Here is a 17,489-nt window from a genome sequence, read left to right on the forward strand (position 1 = left end):
CTCTGACCTGGATCATTTGGTCCAGCAGTGAATGGCGGATGTTCCTTGCTGGGGGGACAACCTTTTTGGTGAAAAAGTAGAGGATCTTGTTGATCAGATCAAGAAGCATAATGATGCTATGGATTCTCTCTCCCACTGGGCGTCTTCTGCTACTACCTCCTCATGTAGGAGGTATTTTGAGGGGAAGAGGAGTACTCCCTATTCCTATCCTAGGCGTAGGTACACTCCTGCTTCTTGACAGCCTTCCCAGGCTCAGCCCCAGCGCGCTCGTTCTTGTCAACAGCATGCATCTAAGGTCCGTGCTGCTCCCCAGCAAAAGCAGGGAACGGGCTTTTGACTGGCTCCAGTTAAGCATAACCTCTGTAAAAGTGTCTGTACTGGACGACTTGCCAGTTGGGGGGTGGTTGATATTTTTTTACCAAAGGTGGCCTCTCATAACCTCCGACCGGTGGGTCCTTCAAATAGTCCGGTCAGGATACACCCTCAATCTGTAATCCAAACCTCCAAAGTGCCCACCGGGAGTTCATTCTTACAGTTCCCAGCACAAACAGGTACTTACAGAGGAACTGTCCACCCTTCTGAAGGCCCAAGCGGTCGAACCCGTTCCACGAGGGGAAGAAGGGCTGGGATTCTACTCCAGGTACTTCCTTGTGCAGAAAAAGACAGGGGGGGGATGTGTCCCATCCTAGACCTGAGGGCCCTGAACAAATTTCTTCTCCGAGAAAAGTTCAGGATGGTTTCCCTGGGCACCTTTCTTCCCATCATTCCAGAAAATGATTGGCTATGCTCTCTGGACTTAAAGGATGCTTACACACACATTTTGATACTCCTGGCTCACAGGAGGTATCTTCGATTTCGGCTGGGAACTCAGCACTTTCAGTACTGTGTACTGCCCTTTGGTCTGGCGTCTGCGCCCAGAGTGTTCACAAAGTGCCTAGCGTTAGTCGCAGCATCGCTACACAGACTGGGAGTGCATGTGTTCCCTTATCTCGACGATTGGCTGGTGAAGAGCACCTCATAGGCAGGCGCTCTACAGGCCATGCGAATGACTATTCAGGTGCTAGAACTACTGGGGTTCGTGATCAATTACTCCAAGTCCCATCTCACCCCAGTTCAAAAATTGGAATTCATTGGAGCTCTGTTGAACACAAAGACAGCTCAAGCTTATCTTCCCGAGGCAAGGGCAGACAACCTCCTGTCCCTGGTATCCATAGTTCGAACGTCTCAACAGATCATGGCTCGGCAGATATTGAGACTTCTGGGGCACATGGCCTCCACAGTTCATGTGACTCCTATGGCACGCCTACACATGAGATCAGCTCAATGGACCCTAGCTTCCCAGTGGTATCAAGCTGCGGGGAGTCTAGAGGATGTAATCCAGCTGTCCATTGACTTCCGAAATTCTCTGCAGTGGTGGACGATTCGATCCAATTTGATCTTGGGACGTCCATTCCAAATTCCTCAGCCACAAAAAGTGCTGATGACGGATGCATCCCTCCTGGGGTGGGGAGCTCATGCTGATTGGCTTCACACTCAAGCCTGGTCCTTTCAGGAAAAAGGTCTTCAGATCAATCTCCTGGAATTGTGAGCAATCTGGAACGCTCTAAAGGCTTTCAGAGACCGGCTGTCCAACCATATCATATTGATTCAGACAGACAATCAGGTTGCCATGTATTACATCAAGAAGCAGGGTGGCACCGGATCTCGCCCTCTGTGTCAGGAAGCCATCCAGATGTGGCTTTGGGCACGCTGTCATGGCAAGTTTCTGCAAGCGTAAACAACAGTCTGGCCGACAAGCTGAGTAACATAATGTAACCTCACGAGTGGTCACTGGACATGGGTGTCACCTGCAAGATCTTCCAAGCGTGGGGCACCCCCTTGGTGGATCTTTTTGCCACTCAGATCAATCACAAGGTCCCTCAGTTCTGTTCCAGGCTTCAGGCCCACGACAGACTAGCATCAGATGCCTTCCTCCTGCATTGGGGAACAGGCGTCCTCTATTCGTATCCTCCCATACCTCTAGTAGGGAAGACTTTGCTGAAATTCAAGCGAGACTGTGGAACCGTGATTCTGATTGCTCTCTTCTGGCCGCATCAGATTTGGTTCCCTCTTCTTCTGGAGTTGTCCTCCGAGGAACCGTGGAGATTGGAGTGTTTTCCAACCCTTATCAACCAGAACGAGGGGTTGCTTCTGCATCCCAACCTCCAGTCTCTGGCTCTCGCAGCCTGGGTGTTGAGAGCTTAGAATTCTCCTCCTTGGGTCTTTCAGAGGGTGTCTCCCGAGTCTTGCTTGCTTCCAGGAAAGATTCCACGAAGAGGTGTTACTCTTTCAAATGGAGGAGGTTTGCCGTCTGGTGTGACAGCAAGGCCCTAGATCCTCTTTCTTGTCCTACACAGACCCTGCTTGAATACCTTCTACACTTGTCAGAGTCTTGTCTCAAGACCCAACTCCGTAAGAGTTCACCTTAGTGCGATAAGTGCTTATCATCGCCGTGTAGAGGGTAAGCCTATCTCTGGACAGCCTTTAGTTGTTTCTCTTCATGACAGGTTTGCTTTTGTCAAAGCTCCCAGTCAAACCTCCACCAGTGTCATGGGATCTCAACGTCATTCTCACCCAGCTGATGAAAACTCTTTTTGAGCCACTGAATTCCTGCCATCTGAAGTACTTGACCTGGAAGGTCGTTTTCTTGGTGGCTGTTACTTCAGCTCATAGGGTCAGTGAGCTTCAGGCCTTGGTAGTGCATGCACCTTATATCAAGTTTCATCACAACAGAGTAGTTCTCCGCACACACCCTAAGTTCCTGCTGAAGGTGCTGTCGGAGTTCCATCTGAACCAGTCAATTGTCTTGCCAACATTCTTTCCCCGTCCTCATACCTGCCCTGGCGAAAGCAGTTTGCATACCTCGGTCTGCAAAAGAGCATTGGCCTTTTACGTGGAGCAGACAAAGCCCTTCAGACAGTCTGCCCTGTTGTTTGTTTGTTTCAATCCCAACAGGAGGGGAGTCGCCATCGGAAAACGCATAATCTCCAGTTGGCTAGCAGATTGCATTTCCTTCACTTATGCCCAAGCTGGGCTGACTCTAGAGGGCCATGTCATGGCTCATAATGTTAGAGCCATGGCTGCGTCAGTGGCTCACTTAAAGTCAGCCTCCATTGAAGAGATTTGCAAGGCTGCAATGTGGTCATCAGTCCACACATTCACATCTCACTACTGCCTTCAGCAGGATACCCGACGCGACAGTCGGTTTGGGCAGTCAGTGCTGCAGAATCTGTTCAGGCTGTAGAATCCAACTCCACCCCCTAGACCCATTTTTGTTCTGTTCCAGGCTGCATTCTCAGTTGTTTATGGTTTCAGGTCAATCTATGTTATGTCCTCGCTGTTGTGAGGCCCAGTTGACCAATGTTCATTGTTTTGAGTGAGCCTGGTTGCTAGGGATACCCCACTTGTGAGAATGAGCAGCCTGCTTGTCCTCGGAGAAAGCGAAGATACTTACCTGTAGCAGGTATTCTCCGAGGACAGCAGGCTGATTGTTCTCACCAACCTGCCCACCTCCCTTTTGGAGTTGTTGTTAGTTTGTTTCTATGCTTTTTGATTAAACTGAAGAGCCACGCTCACGCGACGGACGGGAAGTCGTCTTCGCATGCGCGCCCGAAGACTCTGGTAAAACATTTTAAATTTTACTGTGGAAAATTTGCTGTTTCCTTGGCCGACGCAAACGTCGACCCACTTGTGAGAACAATCAGCCTGCTGTCCTCGGAGAATACCTGCTACAGGTAAGTATCTTCGCTTTACGTACATCAAATCAACAGATGAAAGTGTGTAATATATACTCTGGAATCCTCCTTTGATGTACTTTTCATTTTATTTATTGATTGATTGGGTTTTATAAATCGCCTTTATTGAAGAGATTCACCTAAGACGGTGTGCAGCAGGTACAGTTTAACATAAATGCAGCAAATTGAAACCTAATAATAGGAATACCATGAAACTGTATCAAAAATATACACATTTAATAGCACTGAAATTCAAACGACAGAGATATAATACGATGTCAGCATAATACTAATGAAACACTTAGGGACTCTTTCACTAAGGCACTATAGGCCTACCACGCACTAAAAGGGCACTACCGCGGGACATGCTGAGGAATCCCATGGTAGTTTCCCTCTCAGTTTATGCTAATCTCTTACAAAAAAATATTTATTATTTTCCAGCGTGGGAGGTGTGCCCATGGATGGAGAGTAGACATGCCTTGCTAATCGGGCAGCGCGGGCACATTACCACATGCCACCTGATTAGTCTGGGAGTAGTACAGGAGTTCTTACTGCCTCCTAAATAGGTGGCGGTAAGGGCTCCCACAGTAATGGCCACATGCTAGTGGGGACATTAGCTTGTGGCCATTACAGAAAAATATGGAAAGGCGGCCATTTTACCACCTAAAAGTGGCCGCAGCACGCAGAAAACCCTGGTGCTGACACCAGTGCCTGACCACCTTATATCACGGCTTAGTAAAAGGACCCCGTAATAAGCATGCATTAGAACATTCAAATAACATAGGGTATAATGCTAAATCATTTCTACAATATAGCTTACTGTGTAGCCGAGGGATCAGGTAAGGGGTCCTTTTACAAAGCTGCAGGAAAAAGTGGCCTTGGCTCACCCTTATGTGGGTCTTTTGTGGATTTACTGTTAGCTTATTTACAACAGTATCATATTTAAAAGCATATCATACCTCATACATGTCTAGTTTACACATCAAATGCATGAATATAACATTACATTTTTATTATAAATATGTTTTCAGGAACTTTGGGGATAATTCTCTAAAGTACATAAGTACATAAGTAGTGCCATACTGGGAAAGACCAAAGGTCCATCTAGCCCAGCATCCTGTCACCGACAGTGGCCAATCCAGGTCAAGGGCACCTGGCACGCTCCCCAAACGTAAAAACATTCCAGACAAGTTATACCTAAAAATGCGGAATTTTTCCAAGTCCATTTAATAGCGGTCTATGGACTTGTCCTTTAGGAATCTATCTAACCCCTTTTTAAACTCCGTCAAGCTAACCGCCCATACCATGTTCTCCGGCAACGAATTCCAGAGTCTAATTACACGTTGGGTGAAGAAAAATTTTCTCCGATTCGTTTTAAATTTACCACACTGTAGCTTCAACTCATGCCCTCTAGTCCTAGTATTTTTGGATAGCGTGAACAGTCGCTTCACATCCACCCGATCCATTCCACTCATTATTTTATACACTTCTATCATATCTCCCCTCAGCCGTCTCTTCTCCAAGCTGAAAAGCCCTAGCCTTCTCAGCCTCTCTTCATAGGAAAGTCGTCCCATCCCCACTATCATTTTCGTCGCCCTTCGCTGTACCTTTTCCAATTCTACTATATCTTTTTTGAGATACGGAGACCAGTACTGAACACAATACTCCAGGTGCGGTCGCACCATGGAGCGATACAACGGCATTATAACATCCGCACACCTGGACTCCATACCCTTCCTAATAACACCCAACATTCTATTCGCTTTCCTAGCCGCAGCAGCACACTGAGCAGAAGGTTTCAGCGTATCATCGACGACGACACCCAGATCCCTTTCTTGATCCGTAACTCCTAACGTGGAACCTTGCAAGACGTAGCTATAATTCGGGTTCCTCTTACCCACATGCATCACTTTGCACTTGTCAACATTGAACTTCATCTGCCACTTGCACGCCCATTCTCCCAGTCTCGCAAGGTCCTCCTGTAATCGTTCACATTCCTCCTGCGACTTGACGACCCTGAATAATTTTGTGTCATCGGCGAATTTAATTACCTCGCTAGTTACTCCCATCTCTAGGTCATTTATAAATACATTAAAAAGCAACGGACCCAGCACAGACCCCTGCGGGACCCCACTAACTACCCTCCTCCACTGAGAATACTGGCCACGCAATCCTACTCTCTGCTTCCTATCTTTCAACCAGTTCTTAATCCATAATAATACCCTACCTCCGATTCCATGACTCTGCAATTTCTTCAGGAGTCTTTCGTGCGGCACTTTGTCAAACGCCTTCTGAAAATCCAGATATACAATATCAACCGGCTCCCCATTGTCCACATGTTTGCTTACCCCCTCAAAAAAATGCATTAGATTGGTGAGGCAAGACTTCCCTTCACTAAATCCGTGCTGACTTTGTCTCATCAGTCCATGTTTTTGTATATGCTCTGCAATTTTATTCTTAATAATAGCCTCCACCATCTTGCCCGGCACCGACGTCAGACTCACCGGTCTATAATTTCCCGGATCTCCTCTGGAACCCTTCTTAAAAATCGGAGTAACATTGGCTACCCTCCAGTCTTCCGGTATTACACTCGATTTTAGGGACAGATTGCATATTTCTAACAGTAGCTCCGCAAGTTCATTTTTTAGTTCTATTAATACTCTGGGATGAATACCATCAGGTCCCGGTGATTTACTACTCTTCAGCTTGCTGAACTGACCCATTACATCCTCCAAGGTTACAGAGAATTTGTTTAGTTTCTCCGACTCCCCCGCTTCAAATATTCTTTCCGGCACCGGTGTCCCCCCCAAATCCTCCTCGGTGAAGACCGAAGCAAAGAATTCATTTAATTTCTCCGCTACGGCTTTGTCCTCCTTGATCGCCCCTTTAACACCATTTTCGTCCAGCGGCCCAACCGACTCTTTGGCCGGTTTCCTGCTTTTAATGTATCTAAAAAAATTTTTACTATGTATTTTTGCTTCCAACGCTAATTTCTTCTCAAAGTCCTTTTTTGCCCTCCTTATCTCCGCTTTGCATTTGGCTTGGCATTCCTTATGATCTATCCTGTTACTTTCAGTTGGTTCTCTTCTCCACTTTCTGAAGGATTGTTTTTTGGCTCTAATGATTTCCTTTATCTTACTGTTTAGCCACGCCGGCTGACGTTTAGTCTTTTTTCCCTTTTTTCTAATACGTGGAATATATTTGTCCTGAACCTCCAGGATGGTGTTTTTAAACAGCATCCACGCCTGATGCAAGTTTTTTACTCTGCGAGCTGCTCCTTTCAGTCTTTTTTTCACCATTTTTCTCATTTTGTCGTAATCACCTTTTCTAAAGTTAAACGCTAGCGTACTTGATTTCCTAGTTTCACTTCCTTCAATGCCAATATCAAAACCGATCATATTATGATCACTGTTATCAAGCGGCCCTCGTATCGTTACCCCCTGCACTAGATCATGAGCACCACTAAGGACTAAGTCTAGTATTTTTCCTTCTCTTGTCGGCTCCTGAACTAGCTGTTCCATGAAGCTGTCCTTGATTTCATCAAGAAATCTTATGTCCCTTGCATGTACAGATGTTACATTAACCCAGTCTATATGCGGGTAATTGAAATCCCCCATTATTATTGTGTTGCCCAGTTTGTTTGCGTCCCTGATTTCCTTTAACATTTCCGCATCCGTCTGTTCGTCCTGGCCAGGCGGACGGTAGTACACTCCTATCACTATCCTTTTCCCCTTTGCACATGGAATTTCAATCCACAGTGATTCCAAGGAGTGTTTTGTTTCCTGCAGAATTTTCAATCTATTTGATTCAAGGCTCTCGTTAATATACAATGCTACCCCTCCACCAATCCGATTCATCTCGATTATATTTATAAAAATGATTAGAATAATGGCATATGCAAGCATAATTGCACACATACACATATAAAATGCCAAAATGTCGCCTAAGCACTATTTTGCACATATTTTATATAGCTCAACTCACCTTTCTTGGTTGGATACTCACAGATTTGTTATGATTAGAAGGGTTAACTGTGCTGTGTATGATGGAAGTATGATGTTGAGGTACATCAGGTGATGTGCTTTGGGAGATTCTTGGAAACTCTTGTTAGATTATTTTATGGAATGTATATTGTGTCACATGAAGTTCCACCATATAGCATGAGGTTACTAGGGTAAGATTTTTGGATGTGAAATATAAGAGGTTTTAGCGAGTCTCCAGAATACTGCATATGGGGGGGGGGGGGGGGTTCTGGGACCTTTTCACTTCTCCCTCACATACTGTAGAAACTTAAGATGAACATTGCAAAACTTTCAGATAATTTTGTTCATTTCATATTCCTAAACCAGCCTTGCATGAAGATCTGCTTATTGGAAAAAAATCTGTAGAGAAAATTTGAATCAATATAGCTGTATGGAATATCACCCTACAGTATTTCATGTATATAAATCAAGGAAACATTCAGGACGATAGGTTACTTTTTCTTGTTTCATTTATTTATTTATTTGTTGCATTTGTATCCCACATTTTCCCACCTCTTTGCAGGCTCAATGTGGCTTACAATACATCATGAATGGTGGAAATAAGAAAAATATACATTTAGTATTACAGAAGGAACTTGGGTAACATGATATTGATAAAACATGATAGTAGTTTAACAAGCAAATATTGTAAGACAGTTCTGGAGATATGTATAGGAGTTCACATTTGTTGATCTTTGTGGTATGCCTTGTTAAAGAGATGGGTCTTCAGTAGTTTGCGGAAGGTAGTTCATAGATCGTTTTAAAGTTGTGCAGCAGCACGTTCCAGAATTGTGTGCTCAGGTAGGAGAAGGTTGACGCTTGCGTTAGTTTGTATTTTAGACCTTTACAGTTGGGGAAGTGAAAATTAAGGAATGTGCGGGATGATTTTTTAGCATTCCTGGGTGGTAAGTCTATCAGGTCTGACATTGCAGTCTAGGATTATTTTCAAGTGAAAACTCTGGTAACAAATTACCAGCACATCATTTGACAGCTCCCATTCAGCTTTCTGCCTGCATCTTCTCCTCCCTGATGTGCCCAGTTACTGTAGTGGCTTTCTGTAAATGATGCAGTTGGACACAGCCTCCCGAGACTTGTCTCATGCTGCTTTTATCCAACAGATATTGGTCTAAATACAGTGCTTAAACAAATGTGTGCACTAAGCCCTGTGAACACAACCTGCAGTGTCACCACATCTAGCTGGCCATTGAGCAAGAATCAGAACTTAGAATTACATTTGCATTTCCCACATACTGTCCTGTGCCAGAACTACTTCAAACAAGCACTGGCATCATTGTAGGTGTGTGTGTTATTGTATGAGCGTGAGACCGCTGATTTGGATTTATTCTGTAATTGTGATCTGTGGTTGTAGCAGTGACTTCACATTTATCTATATTTTCACTGGTTTAACAAATCTGGTTAAATAGCATTGTAGGTCCATGATAATAACCATTGTTTTACATGCCTTCTGTCTAAAAACCGTAATAGAGAATATGTTTCCAACTTTTGTTTTCCAAAAAACACCTTTTAATATTGTTCAGAAGTTGACGTGTGTTGTAAGTTTGAAACTGCCAAAGTGATTTTGAAATGCCTAGACATACATTTTTAATGTGTTATATTTTCTCCATGAAGTTTGCTACCCGGGAAGAGGAAAAGTTGCTTCAAGCAGCAGAAAAGTACAAAGCAGAGGTTGCATCAAAGTTTCCTACCCGCCGGTGCCTGACCACTGTCACTGATATCAGTGGATCAGCTGTTTTCGTTACCAGATATATCAAGCCTCTGAACCCTCCACGGGAGCTGTTTGATGTTCATCCAAACAATCTTCAAGCTGCATCTGTAAGTATCTTATCCCACAGCAGTAAATAATTCAGTTGCACAGAACTGCTTTAAAATTAATTTCCTTGATATTCAGCTGGCAGCAAGCAGCGTTTTCAGAGGTGCTGACAGTCACCCCATGAATTTGGCTTGGTTATTCAATGCTGGGCCTAATCTAGGCAGCAGTCTTGAATATCTAGGTCATAGAAAGCTGCCAGAACTTATCCGGGTACTGGTAGTATTTCTGACTGGTACCAGGTAATTGCCTAGATTAAGTTAGAACATTCTTTTTACTGTCTTTACTTTTTCTCGGTAAATCCTGGCATCATGACAATTCCACCTCCAGACCACCCCAGCACTACCCAGTGGTAGTTACAGTGGATTTTAAACGTGATCGAAAATCTGGGGATGGTCCACTTACTGATTTAACCAGTCAGGAGCTGCTTCTGTCTTGTTAAACAGTTCTGTGCCTTTCTGGTTTTTAATGGAGGTCCTTTCTGAATTTCTTTTAATTAAATTGTAATATTGTTAACCACTTAGACTTGCAAAGCAAATGAGGCGATATGGCAAGTTCAAATAAACAATAAGCAATATCTACCCCGACTAAAATGATAAAAGGGATGGGACGACTTCTCTGAGGATAGGCTAAAGCGGCTAGGGCTCTTCAGCTTTGAGAAAAGACGGCTGAGAGGAGATATAATAGAGATCTTCTATAAAATAATGAGTGGAGTGGAATGGGTAGACATGAATCGCTTGTTTACTCTCCCACCGTACCTTCAGAGTACACTCTCATTGTTCTTCCTCCGCCCCACCCGCTCTTTGTTGGAGTTCCTCAGGGATCTGGGATCTGTCCTTGGACCCCTTCTTTTTTCAATCTACACCTCTTCCCTGGGCTCCCTGATCTCATCTCATGGTTTCCAATATCATCTTTATGCTGACGACACCCAGCTTTATCTCTCCACATCAGACATCACTGCTGAAACCCAGGCCAAAGTATCGGCTTGCTTATCCGACATTGCTGCCTAGATGTCCAACCGCCACCTGAAACTGAACATGAGCAAGACCGAGCTTATTGTCTTCCCACCCAAACCCACTTCCCTTCTCCCTCCACTCTCTATCTCAGTTAATAACACCCTCATCATCCCCGTCTCATCTGCCCGCAACCTCGGAGTCATCTTCGACTCCTCCCTCTCCTTCTCTGCGCATATCCAGCAGATAGCCAAGACCTGTCACTTCTTCCTCTATAACATTAGCAAAATTCGCCCTTTCCTCTCTGAGCATACCACCCGAACTCTCATCCATTCTCTCATTACCTCTCGCCTTGACTACTGCAACCTACTCCTCACTGGCCTCCCACTTAGCCATCTATCCCCCCTTCAGTCCGTTCAGAACACGCTGCACATCTTATCTTCCGCCTGGACTGATATACTCATATCACCTCTCTCCTCAAGTAACTTCACTGGCTTCCAATCAGGTACCGCATACAGTTCAAGCTTCTCCTACTAACCTACAAATGCACTCAATCTGCATCCCCTCCTTACCTCTCTACCCTCATCTCCCCTTACGTTCCTACCCGTAACCTCCGCTCTCAAGACAAATCCCTCCTCTCAGTACCCTTCTCCACCACTGCAAACTCCAGGCTCCACCCTTTCTGCCTTGCCTCACCTCACCCCATGCTTGGAATAAACTCCCTGAGCCCATACGCCAGGCCCCCTCCCTGCCCAATTTCAAATCCTTGCTCAAAGCCCACCTCTTCAGTTTAGCCTTCGGCACCTAACCACTACACCTCTATTCAGGAAATCTTGACTGCCCCAACTTGACATTTCGTCCTTTAGATTGTAAGCTCCTTCGAGCAGGGACTGTCCTTCTTTGTTAAACTGTACAGCGCTGTGTAACCCTAGTAGTGCTCAAGAAATGTTAAGTAGTAGTAGTACTCTTTCCAAAAATACAAGACTAAGGGGCACGCAATGAAGCTACAAAGTAGTACATTTAAAACAAATCGTAGAAAATATTTATTTACGTGTAATTGAACTCTGGAATGCGTTGCCAGAGAATGTAGTAAAAGCAGTTAGCTTAGCAGGGGTTTAAAAAGGTTTGGATAGCTTCCTAAAAGAAAAGTCCATAATCCATTATTAAAATGGACTTGGGGAAAATCCACTGCTTATTTCTAGGATAAGCAGCATAAAATGTATTATACTGTTTTGGGATCTTGCCAGGTACTTGTGACATGGATTGGCTACTGTTGGAAAAAGGATGCTGGGCTTGACGGACCTTTGGTCTGTCCCAGTATGGCAATACTTACGTTCTTATACTGTGAAAATTAGGAGTGAAGATAGCACTTAACTCTGCTCAGCAAGGTTTAATCTGAATTTATTTGGAGGTGGAGGTCAGAGGGAGGTTCTTTTTCCCCTCTACATTTGTTCCACCTCAACATGTTTGCAAACTTTGATGATATTTGATAGGTGAAAAAAGCTGTGAAATTTCATCCTTAGAAATCTGAATACAAATCTCTCGGGAATGTATGCTGACCCCTCTGGCCTAATTGGGGCATCAACACTCAAGTTTTCTGCACAAAGGTGGTAACAAGCCCCCTGTCAATCCAAATAAAAAAATATTTGTAAATTGGACATCAATATTCTGAGGATACAACATGCAGAGACAAAAAGATAAATGTAACATATCTAGAAAAGTGTTGGGCCAAGCTTTTCTGTTGTCTTTTCCCCTCTAGTTCCAAGGCTCCCCACAAGACACAAATAAAGGTGCAGGGTTCCAGCCAGTACACATGTAGGTTGCACAGATTGGTATCACTCAGCACTTGCCCAAGTGATGCCAAACCTATTTTTTGAATGTTTTATTATAAAATACATTTTCCTGCTTTACTTTCTGGAAATTCATGTGTATTCCTGCACATATTTATACATATTTTACAAAGGGCTCTGTGTTCAGTAAGCATTTTGTAAAATAGGCCAGATATTCTGAATGTTCCAACTTAGACATTTAATTTCAGACCTGGACACTGTATTTAAAATGGGACTTTGCAGACACCATATCCCCAGCCTTACTGTGATTGAGTTAGAAATATGAAGGAGTGGGAAGAATCTGATGAGACAAAAGAATTCTGCAATTGCAGCAAAACAGGCTCTCAGAGCCAGATAATGGATGTTTCATAAACTAATTTTCAGAGGTTGTGCTACTAGCAAGATCACAGTTCCCAATAGCAGCCTGGTGTGCAAACTATAAACAAACAGACTGACAAGATTATATATGCAATTGCTCAATTCCACAGCGTCATCACAGAAGAAAAAAATCACCAAGGTATGCCTAGGTGTTCCAATTAGAAAGCCATCAGGACAAAGCTAGGCTGACAGCCAGCCAGGGAAACCTGCTCTCTCTCATGTTCCCTGGGGCTCTTTGCTGCTGGGCTACTGCCAGATCTGTTCTGAGTGCAACTCACAGATCATCTTATTTGCCACCTGGGAATCGCATAGCTGCAAAGACAGTGTAACATAGAATGTGAATGCAGATACTGAGGCCCATCTAGCTTGCCCAGCTTGCATCTTTTGGCAATGCCAACCATAGTTGTTTTATGGTTTCCTTTTTACTTCTTTGCAATTAGGGATAATCTGTTCTTATTCCAGATTTTCTTGAATTTTTTTTCACTTGTTCTCACAATGGGCCTTTCAGTGAATAACTATTCCCAAATGTTACTTCTCCATTCATCTCCTTTGAGCCTCATATCATGACTTTGTGTGTACAATTTCTTACCCACTGAAAAGGTTTCCATAGGGTCCTTCTAGACCATCACAGATGGGTTATGCACTCCTGCCAGCAAATGGAGACCTGAAAATACACAGAACTTCCAGTAGGCCTACAAGTGGGCTGTGCAGTTTCCCTGAAAGCCAGTCTAGAGAGCTGCACGAGAATAGCGGGATTCCCGCGGGGATGGACCTGGGTCCTGTGGGGTTCCTGCGGAAATAAAACTGACCTTTGCTTTCCCTCCCCATACCTTACATCATCCTGGTGGTCTAGTGGCTTGCTTTGGGGCAAGAAAGATCCCCACACTTTCCTGTCTGCTTCCTTTCACCACCGCTTCTTGTTTAAAATGGCCACCGAGACTTCAAGCGGCAGCCTCGTGAGCCACTAGACCACCAGGATGATGTAAGTTATGCGTGGGGAGGACATCCATGGCTGAAGGAGAGGTGGTGTGTGTGTGTGTGTTTGGGTGGGTGGGAGGGAGGGCATTGAAGATAGGGTAGTCTCTGTTTCCCCTTCCTTGCACAGCTATCATCACCATACACTCGAAACAAAGCAAACAAACCTATGAGCTGCTGCATCCACGTTGTTCTTTATTGGTGGTAGCATTTTTATTTAAACTCACTGATATTTTCAAACATACCGACTTGTGTAGCATATGGATGTACATAGAGGAAGTATAATGGAATAACTTTTCATAGGTAGAGTAGTAATTTGTTTATAAATTGTAATCAGTGTGTCTTTTGGAGGAGCTGTTAAAAGGGACCCCCTAACACACTTACATTCGTGCAGAGATTTATTTTTCTTCTGGTAATGGGCTACTAAAACAGATATCATGTTATCAGAATTAGGTGCTCAACGTTCAGACTTTATATTTATCTATTTTTTTATTTATTTATTACATTTATGTCCCACATTAGACATGAATTAGGTTGAAACCTGGGTTTATTTAGTTATTTATTACATTTATATATATTACAGTGAACAGGTAGATGTGAAGCGTCTATTCTCGCTTTCCAAAAATACTAGGACTAGGGGGCATGCGATGAAGCTACAATGTAGTAAATTTAAAACGAATCGGAGAAAATGTTTCTTCACTCAACGTGTAATTAAACTCTGGAATTCATTGCCAGAGAATGTGGTAAAGGCGGTTAGCTTAGTGGAGTTTAAAAAAGGGTTGGACGGCTTCCTAAAGGAAAAGTTCATAGACCGTTATTAAATGGACTTGGGGAAAATCCACTATTTCTGGGGTAAGCAGGATAAAAGGTTTTGTACTTTTTTGGGATCTTGCCAGGTATTTGTGACCTGGATTGGCCACTGTTGGAAACAGGATGCTGGGCTTGATGGACCTTTGGTCTTTCCCAGTATGGCAATACTTATGTACTTATGTATTAGACATGAATTAGGTTGAAACCTGCGTTTATTTATTTACTTATTTATTACATTTATATCCCACATTAGACATGAATTAGGTTGAAACCTGGGAGCATTTAAAATCTTTTATTTCCTGTGCCTACATTAAAAAAGATAGCATGTGGGAATTTGCTCCATTTGTTTTGTGGATTGCAGTGGTATATTATAAAAATGCACTTGCCTTTTTTATTAATACTATTTCACAGAGAGGTATTGAATAATGAGGGAAGGGTTTTCCTCATGCAGAAGTTCTGTCCAGTGTCAGTCTAAATGTTCCTACATTGACCAGTTCAGCACAATATTAGCCACCAAGTTTATACAAAGCTAATTATGTTCAATGGAAAATAAATCTATTGCCTCAGGCTGCTTGCTATGTGAATATTCTATCACTGTTTCATTATTGCTACCAAATATTACATATTAAGGGCATTTACTTTAAACTTTGTGTTATTTCGTTTATCCAGTCCTTACCTGCACATGGGTTTTGCTTTTTAAACCCAAAGTTGATTCCTAAGGCAGTTGAACAATTACATATAAACTGTGTTGTTTCTGACTACTTGATTTGGACTGCTTTGGGTCCTGCTAATCTGTACATCTGCTGTCTTAGCAGAAAAAAATGATTTATGTTACTTTTACTAGAATATTTATTGCTTTTAAAATTGCTTGTAGAATCTGGCTTTCTTTTTTTGGGGAGGGGAGCAAGGTGACTGTGGTACTGCAAAGGCTGGGCTGGCCAGGAGCTAGGATAGAGATTACTTGCAGCGGGGTCGGGTTAGATTTCTGTCCCTGTGCAACTCTCTAAATGAGACTGGGACTTGATGTACTGCCTCTCTCTGTTTTTTTTGCAACTACATTTAAAGCGGTTTACATAGTATATACAGGTACTTATTTGTACCTGAGGCAATGGAGGGTTAAGTGACTTGCCCAGAGGCACAAGTTGCTGCAGTGGGAATCGAACCCAGTTCCCCAGGATCAAAGTCCACTGCACTAACGAGGCTACTCCTTCACTCGTTATATTCCTACCGGAAGGGCAGGATCTCCCGCTGAATCATCACTTAATTCTTACCAGAAGGGCATGATATACCTTATCCCAGCACAAATTCCCATCAGAAAATCTGGATCTAGGCCCTGCCCATCAGATTGGGGAAAGGGAAATGGGACTTGATACACCACCTTTCTGAGGTTTTTTGCAACTACATTCAAAGCGGTTTACGTATATTCAGGTATTTATTTTGTACCAGGGGCAATGGAGGGTTAAGTGACTTGCCGAGTCAAAAGGAGCTGCAGTGGGAATCAAACTCAGTTCCCCAGGATCAAAGTCCACTGCACTAACCACTAGGCTACTCCTCCACTTGGTTGTATGTCTCCTTGTAATCAGTAGAGCTGGATCCTGCTTCCCCCATCAGGGCTTAATCTGCAGGGATCCCGCCCTCATTCCTACAGAGAGGGGAGGATCTACACAGATCCATTACTGATTCCAACTGGAAGGACTGTATCTACCTGGATCCATTTTCATTATTTTCCAGGTCTCCTGGATCCACCTGCATCCAGCACTGTTTCCCCCTAGAAGGGCATAATCTACCAGGATCCTGTACTCATTTCCTCCAGGAGAGCTGGATCTACCTGGATCAAGCACTAATTCTCATTGTGACAGCTGGATCTACCTGGATCCAGCACCAATTACACTCCCCCCCCCCCCCCCCACCCCCAGTAGGGATGAATCTACCAGAGTCCTGCACTAATTACTACGAGGAGGGCTTGATCAACCTGGATCATGCACTGATTCCAACCAGAAGGGCAGGTTCTAATGTGTTCCATCTTTTATTTATTAGGATTTATTTACCATCTTTTTGAAGAAATTCACTCAAGGTGGTGTACAGTAAGAATAAATCAAACATAAACAATAGACAATTACTGAAGTAAAAATATTCAAATAATTACAATGTCAGCATAATATGTAATAACTGCATAGGGTATAAGCAAAGATGGAACATATAGATAGGTAAGAGAGTAAGAGGAGTTAGAAAATTAAGGGGACTAATTTAAAGAAAGTTGCACATGAGGTCAGAGAGGTGATTAAATATTATCTCAGCTAGGGTAGGAGTGAATAAACGTGTCCTGCTGCTGTATGTGCAGCCTGTTATTCTCACAAGAAGTGCAGGATATGACCAGATCCAGTGTCTATTACATCTGCACATATCCATCTATTCCCACCAGAAAGGCTGGATAAACACAGATCCAGCACTTATTCATATCAGGAGGACTGAATCTAAGCTTACTCCCACCACAAAGGCTGGATCCAGCATTTATTCCCACTTAGGGTGGGGGTGGGGGTGGGAAGGCTGAATCTAAACAGATCTAACACTTATTCCTACCAGAAAGGCTGGATCTACATGGATTAGCCCACTCCGAGATGTGCTCGCATGGGACCAGTCCCAAGAAAGACACCCCCAGATGGACCCTTCTCCCTTATAAGTCCCCCACACACACAAAGGCACTCTTTTCCCCCTGCTCCTCAAGAATAAGGCCTTTGATATTCAAGACCTCCCTTCTTCCCCCACCCCCCACCCCGAATCTTTCCAGCTCCAAGAAGAAGGACCTTTCTCCCCTCCCAGGTCTGGTTCAAATTTTTAAAAAATGCAATAGCAGGCAAAAAGGATACAAAAGAAAATCCCCACAAGCATAATTTACGTAAACTTTATTACAGCCCACTAAA

At 43.6% G+C, this 17,489-nt stretch overlaps 1 protein-coding gene across 5 annotated transcripts in view; it reads left to right on the top strand.

Moving 5' to 3' along the window:
• The window catches only part of CC2D2A (coiled-coil and C2 domain containing 2A), a 237,142-nt gene that overhangs the window by 171,318 nt on the left and 48,335 nt on the right, over window positions 1-17,489 (top strand). For all 5 annotated transcript variants that reach the window (XR_003940710.1, XM_030191203.1, XM_030191206.1 and 2 more), the window contains one exon: window positions 9,425-9,628. Coding sequence is in view for 4 of the 5 variants with exons in the window: in XM_030191203.1 (XP_030047063.1) it covers window positions 9,425-9,628 (204 nt within the window). In the remaining variant the exon portion in view is untranslated. The remainder of the gene's footprint in view (window positions 1-9,424; window positions 9,629-17,489) is intronic.

Source organism: Microcaecilia unicolor, chromosome 2 (assembly GCF_901765095.1).
Source record: "Microcaecilia unicolor chromosome 2, aMicUni1.1, whole genome shotgun sequence".
NCBI lineage: Eukaryota > Metazoa > Chordata > Amphibia > Gymnophiona > Siphonopidae > Microcaecilia > Microcaecilia unicolor.